Source organism: Nymphalis io, chromosome 27, assembly GCF_905147045.1.
Source record: "Nymphalis io chromosome 27, ilAglIoxx1.1, whole genome shotgun sequence".
In the NCBI taxonomy this organism is placed as follows: Eukaryota; Metazoa; Arthropoda; class Insecta; order Lepidoptera; family Nymphalidae; genus Nymphalis; species Nymphalis io.
This window is the reverse complement of record NC_065914.1, coordinates 1,343,010-1,355,622: the sequence shown is the minus strand read 5'-3', so window position 1 is coordinate 1,355,622 and position 12,613 is coordinate 1,343,010. Positions and strand designations below refer to the sequence as shown.

Genomic DNA, 12,613 nt, shown 5'->3' with positions numbered 1-12,613 from the left:
AAAAAATAATTATTAACCACCAACTACGAAAATTTTCCCAAGTATTAATGAAAAATTTCCTTCCCCGAACGACGTGGTGCGATTTCATTCAAACCCTGAAGTGCACATGCGCTCGAGAACAAAAGTATGCCACTGGGGCATCGACGTCCCTCCACTACGAGTAGGTCATCCTTCACACAGCTACCTATAATTGTTACTATGTAGGTCGCGGAGTATTGAACTACATTAATATTAGTTGGTAATCTTTATTATTAATATCTGTACAATATACTGTACACGAAACTTTAAATAAGTTTATATTTAACTTATAAGTGTTATTGTTGTTGTAAAATGCTTATCTTGCATACTGGATACACTACCCTCACGTCAGTGGTTTTGCCACCACATATAATTTATGTGAATTTGTTGTGACTTGCAAGTTCATGAAGCAATTGTCTATCTAAACTTTCGTAAAATCGTAGTTAAACACATACAAAGACCCTAAATACACATCACAATTTCTTTTTTTATAAAGCTTATTCAATTTGTTATAAAAAGCTTTTCTAATTGAAAACAAAAATATTGTTGTCATAATAATGACCTTTTTGGCAGAATATTTTGCGCTCAGGTAGCGTAGATACACGTCAGAAAAGAGAAAAATAATGACCTTTATGGATAGTTTAACTGGCTAAAAGTTAAATCTCCTCCGTCCTGGAAATGATATATATATAAACGTATACGTAATGTAGCCTACATTCCGAGGTATGAACGGTTGAAACGACAGTTTGATTCGTCTCTGATTTTGATCTGATGATAGGACTAAAGCTTCTGAAAACGCTGCTTCGCCGATATTATATCTTGATTATTTATTGAAAATTTGTGTTATTTTAGTAGAAAAAAGCTTGTACAATCATACAAGTTCTTGCTTTCATGCAAACACAATGCCTTCGTATATTACATACCGCCCACAGGCAAGTGACGTAAAAAAGAGTTTGGCTATCTTTTTTGTTGCATGTATTCAGAAAGAAAAACTCGTGTAAATAGGCTACTTCGAGTTTCACTAAAATCGATTAAATTTTTTAAAAAGGTTACTTATATTTTTTCAAAGGTTACTTATTGCAAGCTGGATTTCAGTAGCATAATTTTTTATACTCCATCTCTTTTTTTATACTCAAGTAATTTGTCTGGATTAAAAGTGATACTATCTCTTTTTTTATATTATAGGTGGGCGGACGAGCAAATGGGCCACCTAACGGTAAGTGGTTACCACCGCCCAGACATTGGCGAGGTAAGAAATAATAACCATTACATACACTTACATCGCCAATGCGCCATCGACCCTGGGGAACTGAGATGTTATGCCCCTTGTGCTTTTAGTTACACTAGCTCACTCACCCTTCAAACCGGAACACCACAATACTAACTATTGCTGTTTAGCGGCAGAATATCTGATGAGTGGTACCTAGCCAGACGGGCCTGCAAAAAGCCCTACCACCGGGAGAAAATCTTTCTTATCTGTAAAAGAAAGTCAGCAACAATGTTGTCTATTATCCCTGCTAGAAGCTAGTTATTTACACTTCCGTGCCTCAGTTGGATTTGGCGTCCCAAAGGATTTGAGATTGGGAAACTATAAAATGCACTTGTGTCTGAACAAACTCTGTGCAAAAGGGCATCATCCTCTGTATCATTTAGATTTTATTATTATATTAGATTATAATAACAGATATGAGTTATAACAGATTTAAAAAATAAAACGCAAAACTTTATAAATTTATCGAAATGTATTTATTTAACTTATTGAAGGAAATACTTTAAAGATATAGTAATATTAGAACAGTAGAACTTGCAAGTTCTAATCCAAGCATGTTTTGTATCACAGCCTTTTTACAGCTTATTTCGACGAGCCCAATAACTTTTAAAAGTTTTGAAAAATGAAAAAAAAAATTGCTTTTAAAAAATACACTTACACACAAGCTGTTCATCATTTAATGTAAATACAAATTCATTCTTAAATATAACAAAAAATAAAAATATCTAAACATTCGGGTAAGAAATAATATCAATAATATAGAACATCAAGGTAGTACAAGGTACAATAAAAAAATAGCATCACACTGTACACAATAATATTTAATGTTGGCAACACTTATAATACGAAGTTATACGTCAATTCAAAAATCATCCTAATGATTATTTAAAGACTGTTCTTTTAACTGGCTGGATTTTTTTTTTTTTTTACTTTTATATATTCTAAATAATATTCTATGTTACACTTATTGAATCGTATATTTGGTATGAGCTTTTTTTTTTAAATATATGGGCTAGCGCTTGACTGTTATTACACCTGATGGGAAGTGAAGATACAGTCTAAGGTGGAGCGCGCTTGCCATCTACTAACTTCTGTACGGATTTGCAGCAGGCTTGAGCCTAGTCTAGATCGTTTCTTATATTACTTTTATAGCATTTAAAATAGCACGAACACAAAAAACATTGAGGTAAAGAACTCTATATAAAATATTTTCAATTACTTTTCCGTTTCATTGCACATACAATAAACGACGTAATATTTTGTTTGGTTTCAAATATATATATATATATATATATATATATATATACATTTAAAAGGATCAATGATTTCATCGTTCATAAAAAAACCCGCTACAAAACAGAATACAACAATACTGAGTATTATTGTTTGGCGCTAGAAAATTTGATTAGTGCGGTATTGATGGTACTGATGGGTTTGCACAAAGCCCTACCACCTAAAAAAATCTTTTATAGATAAATTTGACTGAAATTAAAACTACAATGTGTATTCTAAGAGATTCTACTAAAATAATATTGATATTTTATACAACGAAAGTATACGAGCCAACACGCCATCTGATGGAAAATTTGCCCATAAATACTAAGTCATATAAGCTATTCCTTTGACAGTCAATGCGCCAGCCATTGGATCCAAGATTCTTCGCAAACATTATCAGCATTTTAATCGGAACACAACACAATATGTCAACGTTTGGCAAAATAATAAGTGCCTACTTAGAGGAACTCAAATTTCTACCACTAGTAACATTGGATTCTTGAATTAATGATATGTCTACGACTAGTGGTTAGAAGACGGGAATGTCCACCCGCGGAGTGGAGGCGAGCGGGTCGTCGATGATGAGCAGCGCGTTGAAGGACGAGAAGATGGCGGCGGCGGACGACAGGTGCCACAGGTCGTGCGTGTCCAGCGACCGCAGCGCAGAGCACTGCGCGTTGTACGTGCGGGACTGCGCCGCCGTTTGCTGGGGGGGGGGGTGTATCTTACTATTTCATCCTTATTTATTACAGTATATAGAAAAATGTAGAGACTAAATAAGCATCATAGGACGTAGTGTTAGACTAAGTAAATGATTCATGGTGGAATGATAGCAGTCAGCAGCGGCGAGCAGCAGCCAGATCCAGGCGAGCGAGTACTCACCGACCACTTGGTGCGCGAGTGCAGGAACAGCGTGGCGGCGAGCGCCCAGAGCGCGGTGGCGAGCAGCAGCCAGGTCCAGGAGCGCGCACACACGCGCTCGCCGTGCGCCAGCTTCAGCACCACGTAGCCCAGCGTGTACAGGATGGCGTTGCCCAGCAGCACGGCCAGCAGGTGCCGAGCGAAGTCAGCGTTGTGCTCGTACAGGCTAGCGAATACGAGCATACTTCATAAGCGGCAATTTTTGAAAAAATATAAAATTTAATACGTTATATGGAACTTATTTATTGGAAGTCAATATGGAACTAAATACCCAGATCTAAGAGTTACTTACTTACATTAAAACAATTCATAACCACTGGGACAGAATAAAGTATTTTACTCTACAGAAGAGAAAATCTAAAATAAACTATCGATATATATTTATGTTCCAACCCGCATTGGAGCAGCGTGGTGGAATAAGCTCCAAACCTTCTCCTCAAAAAGTGGAGAGGAGGCCTTTAGCCCAGCAGAGGGACATTCACAGGCTGTTACGGATATCTTAGGCAAAAAGAAGTCGGAATATGTTAGTTTTAGTAGCATAAAATAACAAAATACATTTTCAATTTCAAATTTTCTGTTTTAAACCTGTTCTTGAACACAATGAAATAGTAGCCGCCATGTTATTATGTCATTTTTTTTCATCACGTATTACGTAATACGGCTTTTTAAAAAATGTCTCATCTGTCATCTCAACAGATCAGCGTATATAGCTTTGAACTTTTATTATTATCGTAACCAACGATACAACATTTGTTTACACGGCCAACTGACGTCATGACCACAGAGCAATATGGCGTCCACTGCGTCCACCATTTTCGTATATAGCGCTTCAAAGCAATGCTTTTTTGAAGTGGAAACTTTGGCTTGTGTGGCAAGTGGAAATCATTGAAAGTACAAAAAAATTAAGTATTGTGGAAATTAATAAGGATAATAATATTTAAAATTTATGTTAATACTAACAGTATAAAAAATTATATAACATAACAGTGTATTTTAACTATTATTTATTTAAATTAAGCTGTATTTATATTTTGTATCGAGTTTGCGACATACTGTGTATTTTGATGAATAAAAAGCTGTATAATAAAAAAGGGATGAATTATTACTTGGAGTGCCAATAGATGTGGAAATTGGACAAATATATTTAATAGTTTCAAGTTTTCACTTCTATCTGCAGTCACTATGACAGCCTGTTTTTTTTTTATAATTCAATTTCTCCAGACATACACATTCCCTTGTGTTATATTTGGCTTCTTAATTTGTAATAAAAAATTGCTGCGATTTAAAAAAAAATCTAAATACATAACCTATCGGGCTTATATACATCGGAGACATTATACATTATTGTTATTATATAATTAGATTTTGGGCATCAGATTACAAATTCCAGAAATACAAGATGTTATCCTAACAAAGATTAAAAGGGATAGAGAAGGGCATGTATCTGACATTGATTACATAGATCTTACCCGTATCCCGCCAAGGCCCAGTTGGCCAAGTTCGCGATCGCCAAGAACACCGCCCTCGCCGGGTACTTCGGTCTGAAGGCGGAGCGCCCTGTACGTCTCACCTCCACCCACGCCCGCTTCACCATTGTACTACCTACGAATTATTTACCAACTTAAATAAAGATTTGAAAAATGGAGATAGGTGCAAATGTTGAAGTGAAACTTGAAATTTTAGCTGTTAGATTGAAACATCTTTATAGAACTTTATAAAATTATAAGTGTTGAATTGCACATGTTACAACCCGATACCGATAGTTGGCGCTGATACAACTCCACTACTACTCATTTCAGAAATCCATTTCCTTAATAAAAACATATCAAATGCTTTGTCCAATTCCGTTGTTTTTTATAGAATAGGAAGGCGGACGAGCATATGGGCCACCTGATGGTAAGTGGTCACCAACGCCCATAGACATTGGCATTGTAAGAAATGTCAACCATAGTTTACATCACCAATGCGCCACCAACCTTTGGAACTAAGATGTTATGTCCCTTTTTCACACTTCAAACCGGAACAAAACAATACTAATTGATTTTTGGAAGTTGAGTATCTGATGAGTGGGTGGGAGCTATCCAGACGATTGCTCAAAGCCCTACCACCAGTAACGATAGTCAACCAATGTTGACAAATTCATGAATTGCTCATATTTTTATTCATATATGCAAAAAATAAAAAACGTAAGAAAAAAACATATAATTAATACCGGTGTCACATAAAAGTGGTCTATATCTATCCTTGGGTTTAGCCTACTGCTTAGCAAATTTCATCAAAATTGGTTTAGAGATTATAAAGCGTAATAGGCAAACAGTGTTAAGAATGTTTTTAAATAAAGAGTAGAATAGAATTGTCATGTGTGGTTCGGACGCTTCGTCACTGGATGGCGCTGGGTGTAGTATCGAGCATTTCTGAATCGCGATGGCTAGATTTTTATTTTATTGTATAAATGAAATGTGGTTTTGTAATAAATTGAACCCACTCGGTTCCCATTCTCGGTGAACCGCAGAAATAGACCAGACGTACTCGACGTAGTGATCTTGAATTGCGTGACCTTGCAGTTACGCTCAATCGAGGCACTATCCGAGTTAGACTCAGACCACCGCCCAGTCTTAGTGGAACTAGGACCAGATGATCCACTTAACCATCCAACTAAAACTATCATCGACTGGCATAAATTCACACAACAGAATCACAGTCCCTAAAAGACATTCCAGACAGAATTGACTCAGTAGACGTTGCAAAAGCGACCGCGATTAAACTCACGATCCGCATACGCGACAAAATAGACATGTGCTCTAGGGAGGTCGAAATTTGCCCTAACGAGCCAACGCTCGTTGAAGCCTTGAAAGATCTTATCACGCGGTAAAACGCCGCCACACGAGCTCATGATGCTTTTCCGTCACCAGAAAACGGGAGGAAACTCTGGGCCCTTCAGAAGGACGTCAAAGCCCGTTTCAGCGATTTCCGTGATGATAATTACGATACTCGCCTAGGGGAAATCAAGCCATCGCACACAGCGTTCTGGTCGATGCCGAGATCCCTCAAAGGCGAACGAGCCGCGACCATGCCTCCTTTGTTACGCCCGAATCTCCCGCCCGCAACAGACGACTTGGCTAAGGCCGAGTGCTTAGCCGATAGTTTAGAATCACAATGCTCGCCAAGCAACCAACCGGTAGAACCGGAACACCTGTTAAAGGTCGTCTCGTTAGTAGATAACATCAGCTCTGTGCCACCAACGGACGAACCGTTGTCACCGACATCAGTCGAGGAGATCGAATCGATTGTCAAAAAATTACAAGTCAAAAAATCGCCCGGTGCGGACCGGATCACTAATAAAACTTATAGCACTTCTCGTGCTAATTCAACGCCCTTCTGGCAGGATGCTCCTTTCCAGACCACTGGAAAGAAGCCATAGTTATAGGAATCCCTAAACCAGGGAAACCCAGGAATTAACCTACGAGCTATCGACCCATTAGCCTCCTCAACACTCTCGGAAAGATCTATGAGAGAGTCATCCTTGCAAGAATTAAAGCCCACATAGAGGCCAAACTGATTCAGATTAACGAGCAGTTCGGTTTTAGAGCCGGGCACTCGTGCGTCAATCAGGTCCACCGCCTAACGGAAGACATACTCAAGGGTTTCGCCATCGGTAAAATCACCTCGACGGGTGCCCTATTCTTCGAAAGCGAAAGCATTCGACAAAGTCTGGCACAATGGTTTATTATATAAACTATACACTCTAGGATTGCCAGACAGACTCGTTCTCATCATACGAGACTACTTGACTAATCGTATTTTCCGCTACAGAGTCGAAGGTGCCCTGTCATCACCTCGCCCCATCAGGGCAGGAGTCCCTCAAGGCTCCGCACTATCCCCGATACTCTATTCGTTATTCACGAATGATATTCCAAACTCAACCCAAAGAGTTAACTTAGCCCTCTTCGCGGACGAGACCGCCCTATACACAACCACGCCTTCGACGGCAGTCATGACAAAGCGTCTCCAATCCACGGCCAACGCACTAGGCGATTGGTTTCGGAAGTGGAGAATCGAAGTAAATCCGGACAAAAGTGTAGCAGTACACTTCACCCGCAATCCTATTTATATTAGGAATCATATGGGCAATCCGGGAAACATAACCCTGTTCGACAACCTATCCCGTGGAAATCCGAAGTGAAATACTTAGGAGTCACACTCGATAGGAGACTCAATTTCCAGTCCCACATCAAAAGAGTGCGCAACAGGGCAGCGTTCGTACTAGGAAGACTGTATGTGATGCTATGTGGGAGGAGTCAAATGTCCCTTAGAAATAAGACGACATTATACAAAACCTTCATACGTCCCATAATGACCTATGCAAGCCCTGTCTTTGCCCTCTGCTCACCGTATCAGATCAGACGACTGCAGATGATACAAAATCGCTTTCTTCGTATCGCTACCAACTCGCCATGGTACGTACGTAACGTCGACCTACATAAGGACTTCAAAATCGATTCGATCGCCAAGCATCTCAAGATGCTCTCTACGGCGTATTTCGAGAGAGCTAAACGACACGGTAATCCGCTGATAGCGCAGGCCTGCTCATACACCTCTCTCAGAGGTAACCTCCCACTCAGACTCAGTCCGTCCTGGATGACAAAGACGACAGAATAACTGTCGCAAACGCTCCCTTCGAAGGGAAAACACTACACCCGACACACATACACCGTTTCCGCCGGCGGAAACGAGGTCCCAGACTTGCTTCTTTTAGAAGCGCTTTCCACCCCTCCGACTACGTCCTGAGCCGAGGTGCGATCTCGTAGGAGACATCCTCATGATGGCCGTCATGTAGAGCCCGAGACGGCTCGAAATTCAAGGCGGAGTCTAGTACTCGCCCCAACGCCCGGTGACGCTATAAAGGCCAATAGGGCCAACCGCATACATTCAGAAATGTAAAAAAAAAGTAATAAATTGAGTTTTGAGTTTCGAAGAATATGTGTTTTATTCAAGTAGTGCAGAGTTGACACAGAGTTTTCGCATTTAAAATATTAGCATTGACAAATATATATTCTTACCTATTTTCAATCTTCCAACGTAATATATTTTAAGCGTTAGGAAGAAGCAGACAGCGAAATGGGCAACCGTGAAGCACGCCCAGAAGTAAAGGTTCGGATACACTATACCGAAGACTCCTGAAAATATATGTTATATTACAACACATAATACATTTTTTTACAGCCTTTTGCCGTCCACTGCTGGACGAATGCCTCCCCCATAGAACGCCAACCATCCCGATCTTGGGCAGTCCGCATCGTATTAAAGTGGAGACCACGCTTAGGCAAACGTAGTGTAGGACGCCCTGTGACAAGATGAGCCGATGATTTAAAAAAGGTGGCAGGTTCGGGATAATACATATAACCTATTGCTATTCTGGAAGTTGGAAGTGTGTACACTCCCGTGCCTCGGAAAGCACGTAAAGCCGTTGGTCCTGCGCCTGAACTCTTTCCGGTCGTGTCGGATTGCCGTCCCATCGGATTATGAGAGTTAGGGAATAGAGAGTGCACCTGTGTTTGCGCACACACTTGTGCACTATAATATCTCCTGCGTAGTTGACTAATCTCTCTTGAGATTGGCCGCCGTGGCCGAAATCGGTCTGGAGGACATTATTATAACCTATTCCAATCACAGAGGAGTCAAGACAAATAGACAACATTGACCTTGAACTGACGCGATATCATTGGTCGAGATGTTGAATTGTCTATGGTATTCATTGTGAAATTGTTAGTGGAACTTTTGAAGCGAAATTAAAGTGGATATATGGTGTTAAGTGAAATAGTGTTGTATTATAACAAAAGATATATTAATCTAAATATTTAAAGTTTGTTTATCACTATTTCTTACTCGATTGGAATAGATGGGTTCTAATCGCTGGTTAAACTTTTCAAATAGTAAAGTAACAGCCTGTAAAAAATGGCTCCTCTCCTCTTTAGAAGGTTTCAAATTTCACTCAAAAGAGACTTTATATTACTTACCAGATAAGTGACACTAAGCTTTATTATCTTAATTTGTGTTTATAATTCATCTCGTGCCGGTCGGCGAACGGAAACCTGCATTTTTAATTCAAACATGTGGCAACCCACATGGCAAAGCTTTTAACCTTCTTCTCGAAAGGGCGAAGAGACCTTAGCCCAGCAATGCAGCATGCAAATTCACAGCTGTTACTTTTGCTTCAATACCAAAGAACCTCAAAATATTTCCATAACGGTCATCAAGATTTCAATAACCGTATGTAATTTCAAAGCATCGAACAACGATTCCCCAGTGTTATCACAGTTGGCTTACCGATGGCCATGAGGCAGGCCAGCAACATGAAGGTGGCGTGCGCGCTGGCGTTCACGTCGGAGTGCCGGCTTTGGTACAACTTCACTATACCCAGCACCGCTATCACGTACATGAACGAAGAATCTGCAAACATTTGTATATTTAGTTTCAGTGTTAGGTTAGGTTATATTATTCGGTGAAATTAGACACATGCAGGTTTCCTCACGAGATTTTTCTTAACCGTAAAGCACGAGATGAATTATAATCACAAATTAAGCACATGAAAATTCAGTGGTGCTTGTCCGGGTTTGAACCCACGATCATCGGTTAAGATTCACGCGTTCTTACCACTGGGCCATGTCGGCTAAAAATATATATAGGTTCTTCGAAATCGCAATGGTTTAGCCGTAAAAAAGCATGACAGTCAGACGGAATTACTTTTGTGTTTATAATATGATTATTATTCATGGTTGATATACATGAGTGTTGCTAGATGAGGTTGAATGTCCCTTTAAAGTGGCTGTCACTGCTACTATTGTGCTGATGAGAATATCCTGAGCAAACGTAAGTAAGGTTAATACCATGTTTGGGTAATGCTCACCGAACTGGAAGTTCATCTTGTTGGGGCAGAGATGGTAACAGGCGGACAGCAAACCTTCCATAACCAGCGCCAGCCCCATGGAATACATCAGACCGCGGTGCTCGGGGATACCCAGATCCTATTATGGAACGAACGTTAATATATAAGGTACGTACTGGTCGTATATAAGTTTTTTTTAAATTAATTCTAAACTAACCTTTATCGAGTACGAGCGTATATGTCTCACGTTAGACGTATACGGGTGTTACATACGTATTCATTATTATTTCCGATATTTTAAAAAAGAGACAGGCGTAAGGCGCTCCTTATACAGGGCAGTCGGATTCTTAAAAGACGACCGAAGCACTCACCGCGCGGCGGGCGGCGGCGCGGCAGCGCACCTGCAGCATGAAGGCGAGCCCCAGCAGCACGTAGCCCGCGTTGGAGAACACGTGGTTGAAGTCCTGCAGCGCGCCCAGCGGCAGCGCGCACAGGAAGTTGTAGTAGCACACGTCCTGCGCGCCCGTCTGCAGCGCCATCTGCGCAGACCCGACCCTGACTCGGGCGCTACGGGCTCGGTATTTCTACGCGCGGGCGATGACGCACAGCCTAGCCCGAGCTCGGTGACCGTTACGAGTGACCGAGACCGACGTAGGAGCTCAAACACAGTCTCACAGATCTTTTTGTGAAAATGTTCGCGTATGAAATAGGAAATATTGAGTCATTGAACTTATTTTTTTTACTTGGCCGAATTCCCGTCTGCGAAGGTACCGTCATCATTTTATTATTGTTGTATTTCGATTTGAAAGGTGAGTCGGCCAGTGTGACTACAGAAAAGAACTTTTTATTATTAACACTAAACATCATGTGTTTCATTCGCCAGACTATATAAAAAAATTAATTAAAAAAGTATGAGGCACATACGCGCTGATACGTAAACAGCAGCTGCACGACGGGCAGCGCGTACACTACCGCTACCGTGAGAGCGCTCCAGAAGTACCTGAGCAATGAAACAATATATAACGACGTAGTTTCATAATTTCGATTACGAGGTTCAAAATTATTTAATCGAACTATAAATCGAATATACATTTTTGAAATGTTCAATACTACAGCGTGCGGTCTACGGTCGGATAGTCGATTAATTGAATTAGTTTTTACCGAATATCTCTTGTAATTTATGTTAAGAAATCGATTTTACGACCACTCATGTTGGACCGTATGGTTTTAGATATATACCCATACAGCAAATACAAAGGGTCAACATATAATAACTACAAGAGGAGTGAAGACAAATAGACAACTTTGACCTTGAATTTCGAGATGTTGAATTGTCTATGGTTACGTTATGAATTTGTAAAAAATGGCGTTTTGATTATCGACGGTTGTTATCAGAACTTTTGAAGTAAAATTAAAGTGAAAATATGTATTTGAGTAAATCTTAACCGATGATCGTGGGTTCAAACGCGGGCAAGCACCACTGAATTTTCATGTGCTTAATTTGTTATTATAATTCATCTCGTGCTTGACGGTGAAGGAAAACATCGCGAGGAAACCGGCATGTGTCGAATTGTATTCCAAAACCCGCATTGGAGCAGCGTCGTGGAATAAGCTCCAAACCTTCTCCTCGAAAAGGGAGAGGAGGCCTTAGCCCAGCAGTGGGACATTCACAGGCTGTTACCGTGTATTTGAGTGTAATAGTGTTGTATTATAAATAAAGATATATTAGTCAATAGTTGTTTGTAGTACATACTATAGCAGAGCTGTTAGCGAATAGCATGGGATGTGTTTGACAGTATATTTCACCTATTTGACCGGCGATTGTGCGCTACAGGACGCGCTCGACTCAACCTCGCCACGTTCAGAGGTATCGGAAGAGACTTGTCGTCTAAATCCGGTTCAGAATCTACATCGGAATCTGTAACAATATATATTTTTATTTTTATTCGTGGAGCATTTTTTTTTTTTTTTATATCGCCGGGAGGGCAAATGACTCTACTCCACCTGATGGTAAGTGGTAGTAGAGTCCAAACGCGACGACGGCCAGTACAGACGGGAAAAACGTTCTGCACTAGCCGCCTTCGCCTTGCCGGCCCGCAAGATGCCTCTTCACGCCTCGTTTGAAGGAACCCGGGTTGTAAGAGGAGGGGAATACGTGAGCTGGTAAGGAATTCCATTTTTTGGAAGTGCGACAAAGAAAGGAGTTGCCAAATTTCTTTGTTCGCGATGGAATTGATGTCACA

At 40.5% G+C, this 12,613-nt stretch overlaps 2 protein-coding genes across 2 annotated transcripts in view; both read right to left on the bottom strand.

Annotated features, from left to right (window-relative positions):
• LOC126778820 (ribosomal RNA processing protein 1 homolog) overlaps positions 1–12,613 on the bottom strand; it is a 171,248-nt gene that overhangs the window by 96,476 nt on the left and 62,159 nt on the right. The gene's annotated exons all lie outside the window — the stretch shown is intronic.
• The window catches only part of LOC126778811 (SID1 transmembrane family member 1-like), a 29,260-nt gene continuing 18,900 nt past the window's right edge, over positions 2,254–12,613 (bottom strand). The window contains exons 12-20 of the mRNA XM_050502504.1: positions 12,177–12,288; positions 11,295–11,370; positions 10,742–10,909; positions 10,392–10,509; positions 9,812–9,934; positions 8,545–8,661; positions 4,954–5,086; positions 3,446–3,650; positions 2,254–3,269 (exon numbers count right to left, since the gene is read on the bottom strand). Coding sequence (XP_050358461.1) covers positions 3,093–3,269; positions 3,446–3,650; positions 4,954–5,086; positions 8,545–8,661; positions 9,812–9,934; positions 10,392–10,509; positions 10,742–10,909; positions 11,295–11,370; positions 12,177–12,288 — 1,229 coding nt within the window. The 3' untranslated portion in view covers positions 2,254–3,092. The remainder of the gene's footprint in view (positions 3,270–3,445; positions 3,651–4,953; positions 5,087–8,544; positions 8,662–9,811; positions 9,935–10,391; positions 10,510–10,741; positions 10,910–11,294; positions 11,371–12,176; positions 12,289–12,613) is intronic.